The 26137-nt window shown below is 44.0% G+C and overlaps 1 protein-coding gene across 7 annotated transcripts in view; it reads left to right on the top strand.

Moving 5' to 3' along the window:
- Positions 1–26137, top strand: part of LOC126297890 (uncharacterized) — a 2130251-nt gene that overhangs the window by 1558876 nt on the left and 545238 nt on the right. For all 7 annotated transcript variants that reach the window (XM_049989191.1, XM_049989197.1, XM_049989196.1 and 4 more), the window contains exon 7: positions 12999–13214. In XM_049989191.1, coding sequence (XP_049845148.1) covers positions 12999–13214 — 216 coding nt within the window. The remainder of the gene's footprint in view (positions 1–12998; positions 13215–26137) is intronic.

Genomic DNA, 26137 nt, shown 5'->3' with positions numbered 1-26137 from the left:
GGTGTTAATTCCGGTTTTATGAGGACAGTTATTTCTCCACTGGGTCTTCCTCTGTCGCCTTGTTTTGCATGGAGATGAGTGCAGTAAAATTATGAGTGTTGCCAGTTTTCGCTTAAAAATGTTTCTGTTAGGATTGCTGTGTCGTATCCCTGTGGAAAATCTCTTGGGGCTATGTTCATTGCACTTTTTAGACCTTCTATATTCCACAAGAGGATCTTTAAGGTTCCTACTGTTTCTACTTCTTTGCATTCTTTTTTTGTGCCGTTCTTATGGAAAAGACACCCCTTAGTTTTCTTGAAAAAACAGAGAAAACGAAAGCGTCTGATAGTGGTGCCTGCCGGCCAGAATTCAACTGTATTCGCCAACTCTAACTTGTGAAAGGGGTGCTTACTTTAAAGGATTTCTTATTATTGTTGTTTACTAGTTCTTTAAGTTTCACGTTTTCTTTGATTCGTTTGTTATAGAGGAATTGTTTTATGGAATCCGGTGTTGTCTCAGATTTGAGACATACTACATAGAGCCATGGTCTCTTATCTGCAGCTTGTAGATTTGCATCTCGTGGTCCAACACCAGCCAGTGTCTTATGTTGGTTAGCTGGTTTTCTCTTTCTTCTATGGGCAACTTCAGTCCAGTGTTCTTCGTTTACATTCGTTTCCGTTTCTTGATATTGTGTCATGTCTCGTGTTGTACGTGTTTCGTTTTCTTTCATTTGAAATGCATTTTCGGTTTCCCTCTTCGTGGTGTTAGGTCTTTGCTGCGGTTTTGGCTTCAACTCGCAATCTCTTCCTTCATCAAAATCTTTATACTGTTTTTGAAACCCTGCATCGTGAGGCTTATCTTTGCGTAACTTTTCCTGTGATTTTTGTCTCTAATATTTTGTCGTGGTCAAGGGACTGGTTGTTGTAGTTACAAGTAGTTCCGCTAGATGTCAGTATGTGACGGTTGCCGCTCACCGTTTCTTGTAGTACGTTAACAGATGGCGCCACTTGTCCCACAACGCTGCGGCCCTCTCCCTGGGGTTTGTTAACCTCTCTTTCAGACATCGCATTGGCTTTATTTTTAGCGTTTTCCGTGCTCACGTCCAATTTTATTGCACCGAAACTTTCTCTCAGGATACTCACCGCCTTTAAGATGCCATCTTTCTCCTATTTCTTGAAGTACCCTCCGAATTCCACTACACTTCTCAAACTTTACAGAGCACATTTAACACATTTGTCTACTACGTGCGCCATATTATCCGTATACTGTGTTAAATGAGAACATCTACACATCACGTTCTCGAAGAAATGCACAGATGCACTTGAAACAGAGTCTGACAAGTCTTCACATAGTAAACACCAGTTTTCAGAAACGCAATCAGTTTTTAAAACTACACATACTTTAGACGGTAAAATTGTCCACAGTGTGTGCGAAATACTGAAATGTCTAATAACACGCCAGAGAGACAAATGGCACCCCAGACTATCACTCCCAGTCAGGCTGGTATCCCACTGCTGTCCTGGGCGTCTCCACACACGTCTTGGGTGTTCATCGAGGCTCAATTCAAAGCGAGGTTCAATAGTAAAGACAATTCTGCTCCAGCCAATAAGGCCGAATACGTGTATGGGGACGCGCCTGACAGCGGGGAGGATACGAACCTGAAGGTCTGGAGTACCACTGCCTTTCATAGCAAGACCCTTTGGTTGTCATCTGCAGCACCATTGCAGCACAGCAGTACGTATTCTACGCCCAGTTGTTTTGCCCTTTGTGTCAAGCCATACTGGGCTTACGTTTCAGCAAGATAATGCCCACTCGCACTCAGGGAGAGTTTTTACTATTTGCCTTCGTGCTTGCCAATCTCAGCCTTGGCCAGCAAGATCGGTGTTTCTCTTTCGTATTCAAAACGTTTGAAGCAGTAGGTGCAGGACCCTCCAACCAGCTTGGCATTTTGACATATGAGTATTTGGCACGATACTCCTCAGGAGGACATCCAGTAACTCTATAAATCAATTCCAAGCCGAATAACTGCCATTGTAAGGGTAACTGATGGGCCAACACGTTATAGACTTGCTCAATTTGTGAAGGTTTTTCTCTGGAATAAATCATCCAATTTTACTGAAATTGTTATCATGTACATCACACCTACGCGATTTCCTTCTCATTCGGATAATTCTTTAGTGGTGCGTCTCCTTTTTTTCTTAGAGTATATTACACACACACACACACACACACGCACGCGCGCGCGCGCGCGCGCTCATACGCTTCTAAAGGAATTGAATGACCCTCAGACGAGAGGAAAGATGTATTGCAAATACGACAATAACAAATAAACACTGACATTGTCCATATAAAAGATGGTATATCATTTTTTTAACATTTTCTGTTTGAAATTTTATCTTTAGAATGTCCTCACCACAGAGGTGGTGTGCAGTGCATGTACATCTGCAGATCAAAGCAGCAAAACAAATACCAGCAGTAACCGAATATCACAGCGCCATCTATTACGAAACGAAGAAAGTGGTCCAACTAAAACATTCATATTTATTTACGTACTACACGAACATGTAATAAAAATGGGGGTTCCTATTTAAGAAAACGCAGCTGATATCGGGTCTACCTATGGCAGCGCCATCTAGCGGGCCAATCATAGCGCTATCTGGCTTCCCCCTTCAAGCTAGACGAGTTTCGTTCTTTGTAGTTTTTTCGTTTGATTCTTATTTCGTGAGGTATTTAACCCGGTCACTATCATTGGACTACCTTGTATACTACTCATTAACTTTTTATTCCTTTTGCATTAACGTCAGAAAACTGTACTACTGCAGACTTGAGTTCGGTATTGTGAAGCTCAATGTATTCTGCTGAGTGTCACAGGTTAGAAATATCTGCTAACACTGGTATTGTAGTAGTCTAGACACAGGTTTAAACCACGTTTGTCATATATATGAATGTTGATTAAACTGAAATTTTGACACGATAAATAACAATGACTTAGAAACGTTTACACACGAGGTACACCGTCTGAGAAAAATATGCGAACACCCATTAGTAAACGTTTATATGGGATATATCCAACCTTCGCCTTTACGACCACTTGAACTCTGCTGCAGACATTTTCAGTGAAGTGTCTGAGTGTATATAGAGAATGGCAATCCGTTCTTCTTCAAGAGCCGAAACCGGAGAAGGTAGTGATGTAGCACGCAGGGGTCTGGAGCGTCGACTTTCTAACTCATCCCAAAGCGGTTCCATTGGATTCACGTCGATCCTCTAGACATTCAGGAATGTTATTGTCCACAAACCATTGCCTCCCAGGTGCTGTTTTATGAAAGAGTGCATTATCATGCTGATACAATGAGTCATTGCCTCCGAACAGTTCATCTACTGGACGTACACAGTGCTGTAAAATATGTTCACATCCTTCCGCATTTAACGTTTTTTACGCCCAATAAGGGGACCACGCCCTAACCACAGAAAACATCCCATACCGTGACACCGTCTCCTCCGTATTGCACTGTTGGCACTACGCATGATGGCAGGTAACGTTCTCCACGCTTTCGCCAAACCAAAATCCTTCCACCAGATTGCCACAGGATATAGGGTGACTCATCACTCGTTTCCAGCCACCAGCTTTGCACGAACGTCGGTCTCCACACCATCTCAAGCGTCGCTTGGCGTTCACTACAGAAATGTGTGGCTTATGACGAGTTGTTCGACCATTATATCCCTTTCCTTTTAATTCAATACGTAAAGTCATTGAGCTACCTGAACTAGTGGCAGCGCTACGCTACACTAAGCTACAAACAGCAGATGTGCGACTACTTACGTTGAAGTTCGTCACCGTTGGCTGCAACGTGCCTTAACGTTGTTTCCATTAGTTTATTTTTTGACTCCATGTATGGTAGCACTTTGAAATTCATGCGATATTCCTTCAGCTGATTTTTTACAAGCACCCTCCACAGCGCCCGAGGGTCACTGTGCATCAGTCAGTGCATAAAGTCTGCCAGGTATTGATTTAGCTGTGGTTTTTCCTTGGCATTTTCACTTCAAAACAGTCGACTTCGGTAGCTTTAGACGGATTGGAATGTCCCTAGGTGATTTGTTACTTGGCATCCCATGACTAGTCCACGTTCGAAGTCACTGAGCTCTGCTGACCAACCCAATCTGCTGCTACTGCTTCTCCGCTGACTGCACAGAGCTCTCCGTTTCCTATTATACTGACGGGTCCTCCTCTCGTGACATCTAGCGGTTAAGCCTCTAAGTCCATCTTTACACAGATGGTTGCAAGACCTTGGCTGTCCAATATAAAACATCGAATCAAAATACCTTCAGCCATCTAAATTGCCAGTTGTTATTTTATGTGAGCAACTAGTTTCAGCGCTACATTACGCCATTTAGTGGTCAATTCTGCATCGCTTAGGGGTGTCCGGATACTTTCGATCAGCTAGTGAATTTAAGACCGACACTTGCATATGTTTAGAGGTGGTATTAGGGATTATTCTAAAAGCGAAACGTGATATAAACATAGGTTCTGTTCAGGTTGAAACTTGCGGATGAAAGTTTAACGTTTCGTGGACGACAAGATAATTTCAGACTGACAAGCTCCCGATTATCCACACATCTGTCTACACGAGCTGTTGCACTGTACTTGCCGGTGCCATTTCTTATAGTGTTATAGAGAAACTTGAAGTAAAATAATAAAACACAACGAGTAAAAATTCGTTAATTTACTATTCCTTGCACCGTTTCCATTTCTGACTCTTTCAAATAACTATACCGCTAAACCGTTAAGAGTAGAGCATATATTTATACGATGCTTTATATTCAATAAAGTCACTCAATAATCACAATCACGCCAGTCACCACAATGGAATCCGACACCTCATGTTGGTCTTTGCCTTCTGGCCTCTCGACAGAACTGTCTCATTGTCTCCCAAATTGATTGGCCGTTCTAATTCATCATTTTGTGCTGACATCGGCCTAATGCTCATTGTTTCGCCGTCCATCATACGTAGTCCCATCAGTCACAGGAATAAACAGCTCTGACGTATTTCGCTCATTTACAAGGCGCCCGTCATTCCTGCGCTTGGGGTCACAGTGCCATCTGAAGCGTAGCTCGCACGGAAGCCGTGTGGCTTTCCGCATGAGGAGGAGGGGAGGGGGAGGGTATTTCTGTCTATCGATGACGTTCCATCTAATGCGGGCGTGTCCAACCCGCGGACCGCGGGCCGGATACGGCACAAAGCAAGTATCAATGTGGCCCAAGACTGATAAAAGACTGATAAAAAATCGTAAGTTTCTGATTGTGAAAAGGTATGATACACCTCCGCTGTACCTCCTGCCGTCCCAATTCGCCCCTCCCCCCCCCCCCCCCCAACACTCTCTCTCTCGCTCTCTCTCTCTCTCTCTCTCTCTCTCTCTCTCTCTCTCCCTCTCTCCCCTCCTCTTTCCCTTTTTATTTTGTCATCGTGTCAGTGTTAAGTGTATTACGCGCGGCCGAGAAACAGTCGGTCTCTTCCAGTTTCCAGTGCGGCTCAGGTAAGGTAAAAGGGTTGGGCACCCCTCAACTGATGTCTTGCAACTCACATTTCCACAAGCTTAAAATAAGCATTGTGATGAACAGAGGACAACAAATGTGTATGTCGTACAGCGTTGTTGACTGGGTGTTTGCTATGGGTTCAACCACTGCAATCGCGAAGGTTTGCATTATTCGCATCTCCATGCCTGATCGAGGCCCTTTCCTTTGCGATGTGCAAATGTTGTGTTTAAGGTTTAACTGTTTGTTGTACGTGCCTGATTAATGCATCTGAAGTGGAGTCACGTTAACGCAAGCTATGAGGAATGATTAGTGTTTAACATCCTGTCGACGACGAAGTCGTTAGAGTCAGGGAACAAGCTCGAAGGAGATCGAGATCTTGAAGGAAATCGACAGTGTACTTTTCAAAAGATCTGCTACGCCAACTCAAATCAGCTTCGTCCGACGGAGATGTGAACCCCGTCCCTCCCTATTCTAGTCCAGTGTGCACCACCTTGCTCGGTGGCATTGCCTTGCTTTTTTATGGAAATGAGGGAGAGTCGGGAGGCAAGGAAACCCCGTGCCGCCTGATAGCCTACACGCATGGAATGCCAGCTTCATCCAGTGGACGAATCAACTTCAACAGCGGCACATTTTCTGTCCCTCGAGGCTATGTGAATGACATTAGAACATTACCGCATGTTCACGTGATCAGGAACTTGACGCCAACACCTCTCGTCACTTTACCGGCCAAACATGGAATGATGGATGGCGAAGCAAATACTGTTAGGACGATGTCAGCACGAAGTGATGAACAGCGGCTGGCTGCTACCAGTGCTCCAAGCTGCGTCAGTGTTCTGGGGTAACGAGCGACCAACTTGTCTTTTACGAGATAGGCATTGCTTCGGTTACTACGAACAAAGAAAAACCTCGTCGTGAATGAATGACTTTATTTCACCTCGCAGTCACTTCTTAGCTAAGAAAGTTAGTTGACAAAGGGCTGTTTTTTACGATACCAAATAAAGAACTTGCTACAAGTCCACCTCAAAACGTAAGTTACACAATATTACGACACGTTAAGTAACTTTGATTGAATGCTGCACTTGTGCTTCACACTTACACAGATACATGCACTACACGAGCACCGATGTCTACAGCGCTGTGGAACTCATGGAGGAACAGAGTGAGCTGAGTTTCGCAAGATCTTTGATTTCTATAGAGGAGATATTTGCTCTTCAAAAACGTCATAACACATGAGCATAGATCATGTTCCATAATTCTACAAAACACTGACGTCCACGATATAGGCCTATAATAATGTGGATCAGTCGTACTACACTTCTTGAAAATGGGAATGGCCTGTGCTTTTCTTCAGTCGCTAGGAACACTTCGTTGCTCCAGCGACCTACAATAAGCTACTATTGGAAGGGGAGCAACTTCTTTTGCGTAATCTCTATAGAATCTGATAGGTATCTCATCTGGTCCTGATGCCTTTCCAGTACAAAGCGATTGTGATTGTTTCTCTGTTCCGCGGTTATCTCAGTATCTGTCATTTGGACTTTCCTATGATGATTGAAAGGAGAGCTCCTGTTACGATCTTCCGCGACGAAACAATTTCGGAAAACCGAATCCAGTGATTCGGCTTTCTCTCTGTAATTTTCCGTTTCGGTGCCATTATGGCCACTAAGTGACTGAACAGATGATTTCGAATAACTTACTGTAGGATTTTTACTCCAACGGCTGCAACAACTTCTCGTAAACTGCAAAGAGGATCGTGGTGTACTGCAGCTAAAATAAACTCTTCCATATCTCCACTTATTGCTGGTCTTCGTGTATTACCCCCGCGCCTTCCCACACTTCTTGTTTCTCGAAGTCACCGTTCAGCACGGAAGAAGTTAATGGCGCATGGGAGTTCTTCGACCAGGATATGGCACGGCACAAATCACGGTTGCTTCACTGGAATCGTCTCGGTATTCGCCGAGCTCTGGCAACATGTCAACGTACTCGTCGGAGGTGTATGCTATGCCTGTTACACGTCAATGTAAATAAACATTACACCAACAGAATAAAGAAGTTTTCCTGTGACTTAACTAACGATGAAATAAATGTCATATGCGTTTAAAAATTATGTGTAGTCGTGACTATCCTAAACGTTCAGCTTCAAAATTTTCATGTTTACAGCGTGGAAAGCTTATCCATTTTTGGATAAAAGAAATGGTTCAAATGGCTCTGAGCACTATGGGACTTAACATCTATGGTCATCAGTCCCCTGGAATTTAGAACTACTTTTACCTAACTAACCTAAGGACATCACACAACACCCAGCCATCACGAGGCAGAGAAAATCCTTGACCCCGCCGGCAATCGAACCCGGGAACCCGGGCGTTGGAAGCGAGAACGCTACCGCACGACCACGAGATGCGGGCTTTGGATAAAAGATAGACCAGCTAACGCACAGAGTGGCTAATATAAATCTGTCCTGCACAGCATTTATAGTAACACTGACGCGGCGTTGGCCTTTGTAACTGGAGATCACAGAAGATGCTGGAAATGGCCACCGTTGACGTCGGTTGAGGGCTGTGCTCTGTTCGTCAAAATGCGCAGCAGTTCTTTCTAGGGGAGAGCAGAAATAGCGTTTTCACTGGTCTGCTTTAGCTGATTTGCCCCACAGATGAAAGTCAGACGGTGAGAGATCAAGTGATCGAAATGGCCAGGAGATTGCGCTGCCTCTGCTGATTGTCCTCTCTTCACAGAACCCCTTATGCACTCATGGCAAGTTTGCAAGGCGGTGTGTGCTGTTGCTCCGCTTGGCTGAATGTATCCATATAGCCGTTCATGTTCTGTCGATGAGACACTTTCTTTTCTAGACGTACCCGTTAGTATTAATGATTTGGTGAAAGACACGTGTCACCATGGGAACATCATAATTGCGCACCAAACACCAGTCTTCACATTATGCAGACGCTCTTCGAAGTACTGACGGGGATTTTATGATGCATAATGGTGCATATTCTGAGTTCACGTATCGTGACAGGATGAACCAGGTCTTATCTGAAAATATGAAAACCTCAGGATCCGAAAATCCTGAAGCCATTTAGCTCAGAAACCACAAGCAGAATTCAGCACGCAAAAGCCGATACTTCGTCGGACTCTGTTGCTGGCTGTTCTTCACTCGAGCAATTTTTCTGGTGTTCCAACTCTTTATGGATATGCAATGTTATTTATAATCCGTCTTGATTGCAATCTTTTACAGTCTTAAACTCCTGTGCAAACGGTTCCACATAGGTTCTCCATGAACTGTGATACGCATACGAGTCGCTAATTTAAACGCATTGTTTTATCGTGATCATCATTTTGAGTTGCATTTACGTGGTCATTAAACACGTCTGCTCATCTCACTCGTGGCCGAGCGGTCCTAGGCGCTACAGTCTGGAAACGCGCGACTGCTACAGTCGCAGGTTCGAATGCTGCCTCGGGCATGGATGTGTGTGATATCCCTAGGTTAGTTAGATTTAAGTATCTCTAAGTTCTAGGGGACGGATGACCTGCGAAGTTAAGTCCCACAGTGATCAGAGCCATTTGAACCATTTCCTCTCACTCACTCAAACGTAATGACATAGCAAAGTACTCGGGACAGATCATGAGGGAGATATACACCTACAGAATGTGATAGCAAACGACTGGTGCATCGAAAGCACAGTTTCCAGCATTTTCTGTGATGGACAGTTATCTTGCTCGTTAACAAGGGTCATTTCTGCATCAGGCTTAGAAACATTTTCCGTGGCAGTTTTATTTTGTCTGTTCTGTATATATGCTCTAATTTTTTAATTGTTTCTCGATTTAGCTTTCTCATTATTGTATAAAATGTTTTAAGAAATGACTGCACCGTTACGATCTATTAATGTTCGAAAATGTTATTGCTCAGTTACTGCTCGAATTAAAACTTCTCAGTTCTTAATAATCGCTTTCATAAAGAATCGAATCAGTGTTCATTATCCTTTTCCTTTTACGGCCATTCACTCAATATCTACCACATCATATTGAAATATCAATTTGCTGCCATGTAGTTCGTTACGCAGAATACTAGCCGAGAACATAACAATTTTTACCAAGCCTTAAAAATTTACATATTCACTGGAAGGCTATTAATAGTTCAAACTCTAATCCCCAGTAACAATACTCTATGACAACTCCCAATAATAAAGTTAAAATGGTGGTATTAATGCTTCGAGTGTTCTAATTAGCCCCCCCCCCCCCCCTCCGCGACTTGAGTACAACGCACAGAAAATTCATACAACCATTTGAAACTGACAGAAAAGTCCTTTCGGATGTTGTTCAACTCCTACGTCACATTGGCTTTAATGTCAATTATTTCTTCAAAACGTTGATCCTTCGTGAAAATATCTGCACTTTAACATGTTCTGGTAGGTTGGTTTTGATAACACCAAGTCTCTTCATCCCTGATGATATTTTTCATAAAATAACTGTCCACGTGTTGCAGTTCAACCAGGCCGCAGCAGATGTTAACGCGTCCTTGTTTTCGCTGGAAACTCAAGATATTCGGGATAGACTTTGGATATACTTTTCACTTCTTCGAAACATTCTGTAGAATGGTTGAACACTTGATTTAGAGATGTTTGTCTATTGCGATTTGTGACACAGTAACGTTAACACTCTAACGTCTCAAGTCCCCTTCTTAACATAGCCCGAACACAACTGACTGGTTGAATACACACCTGTTGCTTATACTCCTTAGTTCAAGCTGCCATCATTGTTGTTAGGCTGACAATGCTTATTCGACAAGAATAAAACCAGTCTCGAAAATTTTTGGACGTATGAAATAGTCCAAACTGGACCAGATTTATACAAATGATTTAAAATTTTTATGATTACGTTTATTTCATACAGTTTATGCTACTATTAGTTAAATAATACAAAATAATTAACACACTTTGTCTTTCACATTTTAGTAATTCCCAAATATTTTGAAATGCTCCATTTTCGTGAGTAATTTAAATATTCCTCATTGTTGCGGCTTTGTGCAAACTATAAAATCTTTAGATTAAAATAACTTACAAATTATTGAACATTAGATATACTGAAATGAGTATTGCACTAAGTAAACATAGTAGTTTAAAATTAGTATGGTCAGTTTTCCAGTGTTTATTTATTAGCGTTGTCGAAATTCTTGCAGCACATAGTACCATAAAATTTTAAATATCGAAATGTCTGTAAAATACAAAATCCTCTGCAAAACTATGACAAAGGAGTCAGTGAAACATATATTTTTGTCTGAATGAAAATAATAATTCGGAAAACAAACCTGCGAACTTATTTCTATTTTTACTGGGTATTTAATAGCAGAAAGTAACTTGAAAAATGGGCAAAAGTTAACAAGCATTTAATCTGCGACTGGTAACAGAGAAAGTGAAGACGCTCTACTTTACTATGTTTCCTCGCAATATCAGTGTTTGGCAGGGGTGGGGGCGGGGATACAAAATGTGCATTTTACAGAAAAATCTTAAAAAATTTTAACATTTTTATGCAGCGACAGCAACTGATATTGTTTATATAAGAATATACAGCCTACAGTTGTAGGTTAACTTTATCGTTTACCTAGGTTTCAACGTTAGTAATAAAGTCTTCTTCAGAACATAAAGTATTATTTAAATGTTTGCCTAAAACAAGCCATCTCCTAAGTCAACTTTATAAAACCTGACGCATAACCATAAGGTTTTGTCACTTCTATTAAACAAGTTGTAGCAAACTCACTTTAAGCCCGTTGTAGGGGCCTCGTCGTGTGACTAGAGACTCTAGTTTGGCTTGTTTTAGGCAAACATTTAAATAATACACTCCTGGAAATTGAAATAAGAACACCGTGAATTCATTGTCCCAGGAAGGGAAAACTTTATTGACACATTCCTGGGGTCAGATACATCACATGATCACACTGACAGAACCACAGGCACATAGACACAGGCAGCAGAGCATGCACAATGTCGGCACTAGTACAGTGTATATCCACCTTTCGCAGCAATGCAGGCTGCTATTCTCCCATGGAGACGATCGTAGAGATGCTGGATCTAGTCCTGTGGAACGGCTTGCCATGCCATTTCCACCTGGCGCCTCAGTTGGACCAGCGTTCGTGCTGGACGTGCAGACCGCGTGAGACGACTCTTCATCCAGTCCCAAACATGCTCTATGGGGGACTTACACCTTCTAGAGCACGTTGGGTGGCACGGGATACATGCGGATGTGCATTGTCCTGTTGGAACAGCAAGTTCCCTTGCCGGTCTAGGAATGGTAGAACGATGGGTTCGATGACGGTTTGGATGTACCGTGCACTATTCAGTGTCCCCTCGACGATCACCAGAGGTGTACGGCCAGTGTAGGAGATCGCTCCCCACACCATGATGCCGGGTGTTGGCCCTGTGTGCCTCGGTCGTATGCAGTCCTGATTGTGGCGCTCACCTGCACGGCGCCAAACACACATACGACCATCATTGGCACCAAGGCAGAAGCGACTCTCATCGCTCAAGACGACACGTCTCCATTCGTCCCTCCATTCACGCCTGTCGCGACACCACTGGAGGCGGGCTGCACGATGTTGGGGCGTGAGCGGAAGACGGCCTAACGGTGTGCGGGACCGTAGCCCAGCTTCATGGAGACGGTTGCGAATGGTCTTCGCCGATACCCCAGGAGCAACAGTGTCCCTAATTTGCTGGGAAGTGGCGGTGCGGTCCCCTACGGCACTGCGTAGGATCCTACGGTCTTGGCGTGCATCTGTGCGTGGCTGCGGTCCGGTCCCAGGTCGACGGGCACGTGCACCTTCCGCCGACCACTGGCGACAACATCGATGTACTGTGGAGATCTCACGCCCCACGTGTTGAGCAATTCGGCGGTACGTCCACCCGGCCTCCCGCATGCCCACTATACGCCCTCTCTCAAATTCCGTCAACTGCACATACGGTTCACGTCCACGCTGTCGCGGCATGCTACCAGTGTTAAAGACTGCGATGGAGCTCCGTATGCCACGGCAAACTGGCTGACACTGACGGCGGCGGTGCACAAATGCTGCGCAGCTAGCGCCTTTCGACGGCCAACACCGCGGTTCCTGGTGTGTCCGCTGTGCTGTGCGTGTGATCATTGCTTGTACAGCCCTCTCGCAGTGTCCGGAGCAAGTATGGTGGGTCTGACACACCGGTGTCAATGTGTTCGTTTTTCCATTTCCAGGAGTGTATTTTATGTTCTGAAGAAGACGTTATTACTAACGTTGAAACCTAGGTAAGCGATAAAGTTAACCTGCAGCTGTCGGCTGTATATTCTTATATAAAAATCTTAATATTTATTTTTGTGGAAGATTTAACAATATTTATAATGTCTCGGTGTGGGCGTTAAAGATGACGTCCAGCGCCCAAAACGGCACGCTCGTCGTCAGAACACCCTACTCGTCCAGTACACAGATGACCTGTCGTCAGGCACGCGCGAGCTGGCACGGTGTGTTTTGCAGGCGGAGGAGCAGTCGCGGCGGTACGAGGGCGTGTCGGGGCAGTGCCGCGCCGTGTCGGCTCGCCAGGACGTGGCCAGCCTCGTGCACTCGCTGGCCTCGCCGCAACAGCACTCCCAGCGCCACGCACACACCCACGCCTTCGCGTCGCCGCAGCCGCCGCCCACGCCGCAGCCCGACAACCCGGATGGCACGCCCAACGACGGGCCGCCCACTCCGGTGAGTACCTCGATACTTTCGTCAAGTAACCACATTTCATTTCTGTGACACGCGTAATTCAAAAATATGGATCACGTTGGCATATTGGGTGATAAATACTTCTATGACTGTCAGCACGGGGTGGAGGAGGAAGAAGGAAGGCCGGCCGGGGTGGCCGAGCGGTTCTAGACGCTTCATTCTGGAGCGCGACCGCTACGGTCGCAGGTTCGAATCCAGCCTCGGGCATGGATGGGTGTGACGTCCTTAGATTAGTTACGTTTAAGTAGTTCTAACTTCTATGGGACTGATGACCTTAGAAGTTGAGTCCCATGGTGCTCAGAACCTTCCGGTTCTGGGAGAGCGTCCATTGCCATACATGTTATATCTTATTTTAAATGCGTGCAAAGAGGAACATCAATAAACAATGTGGCCAATAGGAGTAAATTTCTCAGTTCCAAAACCTTACGTATCAGTAATACACTACTGACCATTAAAATTGCTATACCACGATGATGACGTGCTACAGACGCGAAATTTAACCGACAGGAAGAAGATGCTGTGATACGCAAATGATTAGCTCTTCAGAGCATTCACACAAGGTTGGCGCCGGTGGCGAGACCTACAACGTGCTGACATGAGGAGCGTTTCCAACCGATTTCTCATACACAAACAGCAGTTGACCGGCGTTGCCTTGTGAAACGTTGTTGTGATGCCTCGTGTAAGGAGGAGAAATGCGTACCATCACGTTTCCGACTTTGATAAAGGTCGGATTCTAGCCTATCGCGATTGCAGTTTATCGTATCGCGACATTGCTGCTCGCGTTGGTAGAGATCCAATAACTGTTAGCAGAATATGGAATCGGTGGGTTCAGGAGGGTAACACGGAACGCCGTGCCGGATCCCAACGGCTTCGTATCACTAGTAGTTTAGTTGACAGGCATCTTATCCGCATGGCTGTATCGGATCGTGCAGCCACGTCTCGATCCCGGAGTCAACAGATGGGGACGTTTGCAAGACAAAAACCATCTGCACAAACAGTTCGACGACGTCTGCAGCAGCTGCAACACAGACAGGAGCGCCTGTGATGATGTACTCAACGACGAACCTGGGTGCACGAATGGCAAAACGTTATTTTTTCGGATGAATCCAAGTTCTGTTTACAGTATCACGATGGTCCCATCCGTATTTGGCGGCATCGCAGTGAACGCACATTGGAAGCGTGTATTCCTCATCACCATACAGGCGTATCACCCGGCATGATGGTATCGTGTGCCACTTGTTACACGTCTCGGTCACCTCTTGTTCGCATTGACGGCACTTTGAACAGTGAATGTTACATTTCAGATGTGTTACGAGCCGTGGCTCTACCCTCCATTCGATCCCTGCGAAACCTTACTTTTCAGTAGGATAATGCATGTCCTGTACGGGCCTTTCCGGATACAGACTGCTGCCCTGGCCAGCACATTCTCTGTTTGACTTTAACACGTTCGCATTCAGATGTGGAATGCAAACATCTGAATGTGAGAGTCTTAAATGGTGATGTTATGGGTATTATTGTGGTCTGAGTGCCAGATAAAATAAATTTACAGCAAAAATGATCAAATTTAGGTACATAATCTCACTGGCACAGCCAACTAATGATAGTCGGCACACCTGAGATTAATGTACACGTAACTGTACTGCATCTGATGATGGTAGCATGCAGCCGAAACACGTCGTGCAAATAAATGTTAGTAAAAACTGACTGAAGCAACAAAAATTATTTCTGGAATTTATAATACACGCACTGATCTGAACCAATCCCATTCAAAGTGAATAAATTCAAGTATAACGTATTTCCAGTCTGAAATAGCGTTACCGCCAGCAAATGCTGCAACTAACTGTGCGAGTTACCTGTCCAGTTAGCGCTCCAGTCGCAGGCCTCACGAAATTAAAAATGCGCGAGTCAAAGTAGGCGATTGTTGCACGCTCCATAGCAGCCATGCGGGAATATGAAGTTTAAGCCCAGTCCTCCAGGAGGTGCACCGACAGCTAAGAACCAACGTGTGCCTCGCCAGATATCAGCAAGACGTTGCTGGCTCTCCGCAAAGCCACGCATCCATCCCTTCACGAGTGACTAGGGGCAGCGTGTCACTGCCTAAAGAGAGACTACTGAAGCCAACCCAGGGACTACTAGGGACAGTACCTTGCCCGACATGGGTCCTCTACCGTGTTATCAAATTCCCACCCCTCCTTGCCCACATCGAACATGTCCGCATCTCTTATACTATCCGTAGGCTAGATTCCAATAGCGCCATTGCCTCGTCTCTGATCATCAACACACGGGTACGTTGCCGCGCCTTGATATAAACGCAGCCCTCTGTCCATACATCTACACACACTCCATATCCTGTCTCAACGCAACTTCAACCAACTCTGTCTCACAGTCAGTGAGATCCGCCCCGATATTTATCCATCCAACCAACTTTAACCATTCCCCACCTATCCCTCTTCACCCAGCCCTATCCCCTTCTTCTTGTACCACTACCCTCTCCACACTCCATTAGTCCGCCTCACACTCTTCTTATTTTTTAGTTTATTTACACGTCAAGTTTCGTACGACCAAATTAAAGAGCAAATCTATAAGGTCATGGAATGCGTCAGTACATGAAATTACAACATAAAAGAAATAAGAGATAAAAATAAAATGTTTATGACCCCGAAAAAAGTCAATCCATAAGTTTAAGTAAATGAAATCAATAATAAAACAAGAATCAGCTTAATTTTTCAAGGAACTTATCGACAGAATAAAAGGAGTGACCCATGATGAAACTCTTCAGTTTCTATTTGAAAGCGCGGGGATAATTGCTAAGATTTTTGAATTCGAGTGGTAGCTTATGGCAAATGGATGCAGCAGTATACTGCACACCTTTCTGCACAAGAGTTAAGGAAAGCCGGCCGCGGTGGTCTCGCGGTTCTAGGCGCGCAGTCCGGAACTGTGCGACTGCTACGGTCGCAGGTTCGAATCCTGCCTCGGGCATGGATGTGTGTGATGTCCTTAGATTAGTTAGGTTTAAGTAGTTCTAAGTTCTAGGGGACTGATGACCACAGCTGTTAAGTCTCATAGTGCTCAGAGCCATTTGAACCATTTGCCAGTTAAGGAAATCCAATTCAAATGCACATGGTATTTCTGCCGAGTATTAACTGAGTGAAAGCTGCTTATTCTTGGGAATAAGCTAATATTGTTAACAAGAAATGTCAGTAAGAAATCTATATACTGAGAGGCCAAAGTCAAAATACCCAGACTCGTGAACAGGGGTTGATAAGAGGTTCATGAACTTACACCACTTATTGCCAGAACCACCCGTTTCTGAGCCAATGGAAAGAGTTACCCAAAAATATAATACCATACGATATAAGCGAATGAAAGTAAACAAAGTAGACTAATTGTCGTGTCCAAAGATCATTCACTTCAGATACCGTTCGAATAGTAAAAATGGCAGCATTAAGTCTTTGCACAAGATCCTGACCTGGGCTTTCCACGACAGTGTACTATCTCTCTGAACAACTACATATTTGAGCTGTTCAGTTTCACTAATCATATGCCCATTCTGTGAAATGAAAACGTCAATTTTTTGTTGAATTGAGTGTTACAAACTTAAAAACTGAGTCTTACTGTGAGTTAGCATTTGTTTATTTTTTACAAGCCATGAATTTATGTCATGAACTTTACTGTTTGGAACCGAGGCAATGTTGCACACAACATCCTTTACTACCAAGCTAGTGTCATCAGCAAACAGAAACATTTTAGAGTTATCTGTAATACGAGAGAACATTTCATTTATAGAAATAAGGAACAGGAGTGGCCCCAACACTGATTCCTGGAGCACCCCCCCCCCCCCCCCCCCCACTTGACCGTACACCACTCAGACCCCACGTCACTACCATTCTCAACATTGTGAATAATGACCTTTTGCTGTCTGTTGCTAAAGTAAGAAGTAAACCAGTTGTGACACGACACGATACAAAGGAATTACCCGAATGGGGCGCACGTTCGTCTTCTCTCGTCATCGCGGCTCAGTACGAAGCGGCATCCACGACAATTCTAATCCAGTCAATGAGATTTCAGCCCGAAAAACTCTCTGGATATGCTCCCACAGCAATGGGATACCATTCAGACTGATACCCGTTGTACAACCCCACAACTGGGAGTAACCGTCTGTGGTGCTTAGCAAGACCCCTTTGGTTGTAATCTGCGGCACCATCGCAACATAACAATAAGTGGACGATATTCTACGCTCCATTCTGTTGCCCTTCATGGTAAGTCATACTGGGCTTACATTTCAGCAAGATAATGCCCGCTCACACACGGTGAGACCTCTACTGCTTGTCTTCGTGTTTGCCAAACCATACCTCGGCCAGCAAGGTCACCGGATCTCTCCCCAAGGAGAAAGTTTGCAGCATTATGGGCAGGACCCTACATTCAGCTCGGGATTCTGACAATCGAACGTGCCAATCGGATAGACTTTGGCACGATATCCATCAGGAGGACATCTGTATAAATAAATGACAAGCCAAATAACTGCTTCCTGAAGCGCCAGAGATGGAGCAAAGCCCTACTGACTTGCTCGATTCGGGAACCTCATTTTCTTGAGCAAATTATCCAATTTTTCTGAAATTGTGAATATTTGTTTGTCTGTACATGAACACCACAGCTAACGATTTCTGTCACATTCGGGTAATTCCTTCGTGGTGCGCCGTTTACTGTGTCGGAATGTATATCAGTGACTTTCCAGACAGTGTAAGACATGGAGAAAAAGTTCTCTTTGCCGACGACAGCAACTTCATAGTCACTGATAAAACATCACGACTCCTATTAGGGAAAGCAAATGAAACTCTCAATGATTTTTACAGTTTGGCAGCATGTAATGAATTAACATTGAAAATAAGGAAAACTTAGCGTATGCACTTGAGCATAAAGACAGGAAGCAGCTCTCTCACAGCAGCACAGATGATAAATCTATAGCTTTTGTGGCAAACGCGAATTGTTTAGGGATGCACATTGATAGTCAGCTGACATAGACTGAACATAAATAGATACTGGTCAAAAGAATGCCATCAGCAGCTCTTAAGGTGTTAGCGTCAGTATGTAACAGCCAATGTCTTGTGGTGACAAACTATGTCTACATACACACAATTGTTGCCTATGCGACTCTTTGCTGTGGATCGAAGGCACAAAACATGGACACTGTTTTAAACTGTAGAAAGTGGCATAAGCATAATAGTTGGAAGTAGTAGGTGGGCTCATTGTAGAGAGAAGTTTAAAAAATTGGATATCTTTACTGCATCAGATGACAACATATACCAATCTGAAAGGAGATAACTACAACACCTTGTCGCATTTCAATACATGATTATGATTTACTGCTTTTACAAGGTTTATGAATCTATATGTTAAATACTCGATATTAAGGTCTGTTGGCTTAGTTTTCAGGTGGGTAGTGGAACATAGCTGAATGTAGAATCTGGAATTGAGTCAAGTAACACAGCAGCATCTTCTCAGCCCAGGAGTCTTTGGTGGGTGTCTTTGTGTGAGTGGCAGTGAAGAGGTAAACCCTGTTTTCCGTAGCAAGTGACCGGAAACAGCCCAGGACTCATGAACAGGTGTCCTCAGTGTGTGGACAGTGAAGAAGAAAATTATGTTTCATATTTGTGTGTAAATGAAGAAACATTATTCTGCTCGTGTGACACTGACCTCATATCCGGGATCTAGGAACTGCTTTATCCAGCCATCCTCATTTACGTTTTCCGTGGTTTTGCTACATCGCTAAGGCAAATGCCGGGATGGTTCTTAATCAAGATCACGGCTGACTACCTATCGTATCCCCAAATGCTGCCTGTCCTATCCTCTAAAAGCATATTATGTGTGCTATATGTTATATTTTGGCCCACTGGCGGCATTGTTTTACCTTAGTAAATCCTATATCATTGTGATCTTATCTTTGGTTGAACAAAAAATAAATAACATATTTAATCTTTACAGCAAACTTTCTTCAAATGTGTATTCCTATTGATACATAACAAATTACGTAGTCATTGTTATTCGCTATCGCTTGCTGTGCTAGAACAGAATTTCAGATGGTATCTGCCGCAGAAGCAAACGGGGCACAAATTCGTAGAGCACCACGCACATTTAGTGGAAGCTAGTGCTTTACAGACATCCAGATTTTTCTGAAGCAATACAGGGAAAGACAGTTCCCTTAAATTCACAAAGACTGTTCTTTCCTCAATGAACTTCGGCCCGAACCACGCATATTTGATCACTGCTTGAAAGCGGGCGGACTAAACGTATTTTTATGATGTCTTCCCTTGAAGCGATGAAATTAAGGAAAAAGAACATACGCAGGACTTGTACTCATACTGCCAGCATGGTAGCCGTGAACCTTACCTCCTGTGCTACACCCGCTTAATTTAAAAATTGCTAACTTTACTAGTAGACAAGGTACGCATAAAACTTCATTTTTTTGGAAACTAGGGACTGTCACATGAAAAGCCGTTAGCCAGAACTCAGGACAGATCCCTCTACTCATCTAAATCCCTGATTAAAAGGTCTGATTATCTTCTTGTTAGAAGTCAATATAAATTTTAGAGGTGTGGTTCTATCTCTCTCTCTCTCTCTCTCTCTCTCTCTCTCTCTCTCTCTCTCTCTCTCTGTCTCTCTCTCTATTCGTTTAGTCGGTTCCGACACTTCGTGACTCCATGAACCAAACCACTCCACTTTTTCCTGTCTTGCACTTTCTCCCGTAGACCTTCCAGGTTGGAACACAATGCTTCTGTGATGCCATCGATCCATCTCATCCTCTTCTTCTAGTTCCTTCAATCTTCCCCAGCATTAATGTTTTTTCCAGCGAGACATGCTTCGCATTGTGTGTCCAAAGTAGGTCAGCTTTTGTTTTAACATTAGACCATCCAGGGAGAAATCTGGTTTTATTTACTCTAATATTGATCTGTTGGTTCTCTTTGCAGTCCACGGAACTCTAAGAAGTTTCCTCCAACATCACAATTCGAAGGAGTCAATTCTTCGCCGTTCAGCCTTTCTAATCGTCCAGGTTTCACATCCATACATCACAACTGGAAAGACCTTAGCCCTCACAATACGGATCTTTGTTGCTAGTGTTATATCTCTGGACCTTATAACCTTGTCAAGGTATGACATCGCCTGCCTACCGAACAACAGGCGTCTCCGGATTCCATGGTTGCAGTCGCCATTAGGAGAGATTTGGGAACCGAGATAACTGAATGTGGTCACTACCTCCATTGTTTCTCCTGCTATATCCCACCAATTGGTAGGTGTAGTTGCCATAATTTTCGTTTTCTTCACATTCAGCCTAAGACCGGCCTTTTCACTTTCGTCTAGAGGGGTGATTACACAGCATTTATGCGACACCTCCGTTCCTACATCTACATGTATATCTACGTGATTACTCTGCTATTCAAAATAGTGCTTGTCAGAGGGTTCAATGAACCACCTTCAGGCTGTCTCTCTACCGTTCCACTCTCAAACGGCACGCGGGAAAAATGAGCACTTAAATTTTTCCATGCGAGCCCTGATTTATCTTATTTTATCGTGATGATCATTTCTCCCTATGTAGGTGGGTGCCAACAGAATGTTTTCACAATAGGAGGAGAAAACTGGTGATTGAAATTTCATGAGGAGATCCCGTCGCAACGAAAACCCCTCTGTTTTAATGATTGCCACTCCAATTAACGTATCATGTCTGTGACACTATCTCCCCCATTTTGCGATAATACAAAACGAGCTGCCTTTCTTCGTACTTTTTCGATGTCATCCGTCAGTACCACCTCTTGCGGACCCGACACCGCAGAGCAATACTCCAGAATAGGTGGCCAAGCGAGGTGTAAGCAGTCTCTTTAGTAAACCTGTTGCACCTTCTAAGTGTTCTGCCAATTAATCGCAGTCTTTGGTTTGCTCTACCCACACTCTTATCTATGTGATTGCTCTAGTTTAGGTTATTGGTAATTGTAATCCCTAAGTATTTGGCTGAATTTACAGCCTTCAGATTTGTGTGACTTATCGCGTAATCGAAATTTATCTCATTTCTTTTATTACTCATGTGAATAACTTCACACTTTTCTTTATTCAGGGTCAATTGCCACTTTTCGCACCATACAGATATCTTATCTAAATCATTTTGTAAGTCGTTTTGATCATCTGATGATTTCACAAGATGGTAAATGACAGCATCATCTGCAAACAATCTAACACGGCTACTCAGATTGTCTCCTAGTCGTTAATATGGATCAGGAACAATAAAGGACCTATAACACTTCCATGGGGAACGCTGGATATTACTTCTGTTTTACTCGATGACTTTCCGTCTATTATCACGAACTGTGACCTTTCTGACAGGAAATCACGAATCGAGTCGCACAACTGAGGCGATACTCTGTAGGCACGCAATTTGGTTAGAAGACGCTTGTGAGGAACGGTGTCGAAAGCCTTCTGGAAATCTAAAATATGGAATAAATTTGACATCCCCTGTCGATAGCACCTATTACTTCATGAGTATAAAGAGATAGTTGTGTTTCACAAGAACGATATTTTCGGAATCCGTGTGTGTGAAATCTTATGGGACTTAACTGCTAAGGTCATCAGTCCCTAAGCTTACACGCTACTTAACCTAAATCATCCTAAGGACAAACACACACACCCATGCCAGAGGGAGGACTCGAACCTCCGCCGGGATCAGCCGCACAGTCCATGACTGCAGCGCCCTAGACAGCTCGGCTAATCCCGCGGGGCTCGGAATCCGCGCTGGCTGTGTGTCAATAAATCGGTTTCTTCGAGGTACTTCATAATGTTCGAATACAGTATATGTTCCAAAACCCTACTGCAAATCGACGTTAGTGATGTAGGCCTGTAATTCAGCGGATTACTCGTACTTCTCTTTTTGGGTATTGGTGTGACTTGAGCAATTTTCCAGTCTTTAGGTACGGATCTTTCTGCGAGTGAGTGGTTGTATATAATTGCTAAATATGGAGCTATTTTATCACCATACTCTAAGAGGAACCTGACTGGTATGCAATCTGAACCGGAGGCCTTGCCTTTATTAAGTGATTTAAGCTGCTTTGTTACACCGAGGATATCTACTTCTATGTTTCTCATCTTGGCAGTTGTTATTGATTGGAATATTTACTTCATCTTCTTTGGTGAAGGGGTTTCGGAAAATCGTGTTTAATAACTCTGCTTTAGTGGCACTGTCATCAGTGACTTCATTGTTGTTATCGCGCAGTGGACGTATTGATTGAGTCTTGCCACTCGTGTGATTTATGTATGACCAGAATCTCTTTGGGTTTTCTGCCAGATTTCGAGACAGAATTTCGTTGTGGAAATAATTAAAAGCATCTCGCCTTGAAGTACACGCTATATTTCGAACTTCTGTAAAACATTGCCGATCTTGGGGATTTTGTGTTCTCTTAAATTTGGCATGCTTTTTTCGTTGCTTCTCCAACAACGATCTGACCCGTTTTGTGTTCCATAGGGGATCAGTACTATCACTTATTAATTTATGTGGTACATATCTCTCAATTGCTGTCGATACTGTCTCTTTGAAAACATTCCACAACTTTTCTACACGTACATGATCAGATCGGAAGGAGTGGAGACTGTCTCTTAAAAAGGCGTTAAGAGCATTTTTATCAGCTTTTTAAAATAGATATACTTTGCGATTCTTTTTTATGGTTGCAGGTGTTACGGTATTCAGCCTAGCAGCAACTGCCTTGGGGTCGCTAATCCCTGTATTTGTCATAATACTCACTATTTGTCCAGGATTATTTGTTGCTAAGAGGTCAAGCATGCTTTGGCAACCATTTACGCTTCGAGTGATCTCATGAACTAATTGTTCAAAATAATTTTCTGAGAAAGCATTCAGTACAATTTCGGATGACGTTTTATGTCTGCCGCCGGCTTTAAACGTATGATTTTTCCAGCATGTCGAGGGTACATTGAAGTCACTAGTGATTATTATTGTATGAGCGGGGTACTTATTTGAAATGAGACTCAATTTTTCTTTGAACTGTTCAGCAACTGTATCTTCTGGGTCGGGGGGTCGGTAAAACGATCCAACTAATAGTTTAGTCGGATTGTCAGGTATAACCTCTACCCATAATATTTCACACGAACTATATACTTCAATTTCGCTACAAGGCAAACTACCTCTGATAGCAATAAACACTCCACCACTTACTGTATTTCACCTATCCTTTCTGAACACTGTTAGATCGTTTGAAAAAAATTTCGCTGAACTTATTTCCGGATTTAGCCAGCTCTCTGTACCTACACCTATTTGAGCTTCAGTGCTTTCTATTAGGGCTTGGAGCTCTGGTTCTTTCCCAACACAGCTACGACAATTTACAACTACGATACCAATCGTTTCTACAACTACCTTACTGAGTTTTTAAATGCCCACTTTTAGACGGACACCCCTTCTGTGGTTCCCTGAGACCCTAGGGAAACGTTGCAGACACTTTCAAGAGAATGAAAATTTTTCAAGGTCTCTATTTAATCTTAGCGAAGTATCTTAACCTACTCTTTAAAACAATAAGACACCTCCTATCAGTAAATTTCTTGCCGATTATTGTTAAACCAGGTCGATGTTCGCGCCCAGATACGCGGTCATCCTGGCGAGCGGCTGCTCGAAACATGCAGCGCGCCCGGACTCAAGCCGCTGGGAGCAGTATTATATCATGGGGACATTCACCTGCGCCTCCATGGGACCTGCGGTAATCATCGAAGGCATCATGAACAGCTGTGGGATACGTGAACATTATTGGGGACCACCTGTGACCGCTTATGTTGATATCTTCCTCAACAGCGATGGCATCTTCCAGCAGGATAACTGTCCATGTCACAAGACCAGAATTGTGTTGCAATGGTATGAGGAGCATCATAAGGAACTCAGTTTGATGTCTTGGCCATAAAATACGGCTTTTATGAATCTGATGAAACCCAAATGGGACGCTATCAGGCACCAGCTCCACGCCCACAAATCAACCTCCCATAAATTACGGGAAGTGTGACCTATGCTTTGGCGTCTGGTGCCACAAACCACTGAAAACTTATCAAGTACTTTCAAAATCCATGGAATGCAGAATCACTGCTGAATTGCGTTCCAGAAGTGGACTAACACCAGATGGTCATAATGTTTTGGATCATCAGTGTATGGAAATGGAAGTTTGGCGTCATTGGCCGGGCTGCCTTGATGTAAGTCTTATTACATTCGACGCCACATTGGGCGACCTGCAACGCCGGATGGAGATGAAATGATGATGAAGACATCACAACACCCAGTTCCTGAGCAGGGAAAATCTCCAACCCAGCCGGCGGTCGAACCCGGGCCCCTAGAACGGCAATCCGTCACGCTGACCACTCAGCTATCGGGGCGGACATCATCAGTGTATGCCCCAAATACTCTACATAGAATGCGAAAAGAAACTTGCTTTAGTCTACGTTACAATGGAACTTATTGTCCAGCAGCTACTGAAATAGTGTTCGTAAGTTTTCCATGTGCTCTTCCCTAGTAACATCCGTCACCAAAATGTCATCCCAATAGTTTAAGTACTTTGGAATACCCAGAGGTAGCTGCTCTGCGCACCTTTGGAAAACTCCTGGTGCTGACGCGATCCCAAAAGGCAACCTCTTGTGTTGATAATTTCCAAAAGACGTATTTAGTTCCAGAATTTTCCATGTATTTGTGTCTAGAGGTAAACACAAGTATGCATCCTTCAAATCAATGTTTGAGAAACATTACCCCTGCTACTAACTTTATTACACGTTTCTCTAACCGAAGGACTGGATGAATGTCGATCTCACGTCTCGCGTTAATCGTAGCCTTAAAATAACCATAAATTGTGATGGAGCTATTTACTTTCTTCACGACAACAGTTTGAGTCGACCACTGACTAGGTCAGATTGGCGCAATGACACCCATATCCCGTAACCTGTCTAACTCAGCCTTCACTGCATCACGCATTGCGTACGTCAATGGAGCTGGTGACGCAAGAAAAAAAGACACAGCGGACTGCTTGAGTGAATACGAACTTCCAATTCTTTGTCCTGACTCAACGATGGTTCGAATAGCTGATTATCATTCTCTGTTAACGATTCTGAATCCTCGAATGGTACTGAGATACATACCAGATTCGCCTTACCCAATACTTGGAAATCAAATGTGACGAAGTTATCTAAACCACAAATATTAACAGTCGACTGCAAACTTACGATCAACAAATAGATTTTCCGTTCTACGTTCTTGCATTTTACCCACACAGTCATTTGCCTACGCAAACGGACCCTCACTGGCTATATGGAACAACCTGCAGCTGCAGCAGCTGCAGACAGGGGTCGCCCAGAAACATTCATAGGTTTCTTAGTTAATCAGAGACCAGAGACATATCCATGTGGAATTGGGCTGTAGGAAATTGAAAATTTCGGTAAGGTTACATGGGACCAAACTACTTAGGTCATCGGTCCCTAAGCCTACACACTACTTAACATACCGAGCGAGGTGGCGCAGTGGTTAGACACTGGACTCGCATTCGGAAGGACGTCGGTTCAATCCCGTGTCCGGCCACCCTGATTTAGGTTTTCTGTGATTTCCCTAAATCGCAACAGGCCAATGCCGGGATGGTTCCTTTGAAAGGGCACGGCCGACTTCCTTCCCCATCCTTCCCTAATACGATGAGACCGATGACCTCGCTATCTGGTCTCCTTCCCCAAACAACCCAACTACTTAACCTAACTTAAACTAACTTACGCTGTGGACAACACACACGCCCATGCCCGAGGGAGGACTCGAACCTCTGACGAGGGGAGCAACAAGGATCGTGTCAAGGCGCCCGAGACCGCCGTATTAGGCGCTTGGATTGATTCTGCCGAGAGTGAAG

The sequence above is a fragment of the Schistocerca gregaria genome, chromosome X, assembly GCF_023897955.1.
Source record: "Schistocerca gregaria isolate iqSchGreg1 chromosome X, iqSchGreg1.2, whole genome shotgun sequence".
NCBI classification, from domain to species: domain Eukaryota; kingdom Metazoa; phylum Arthropoda; class Insecta; order Orthoptera; family Acrididae; genus Schistocerca; species Schistocerca gregaria.
The sequence above is the reverse complement of the archived record's forward strand: the minus strand, read 5'-3'. Positions and strand labels throughout refer to the sequence as shown.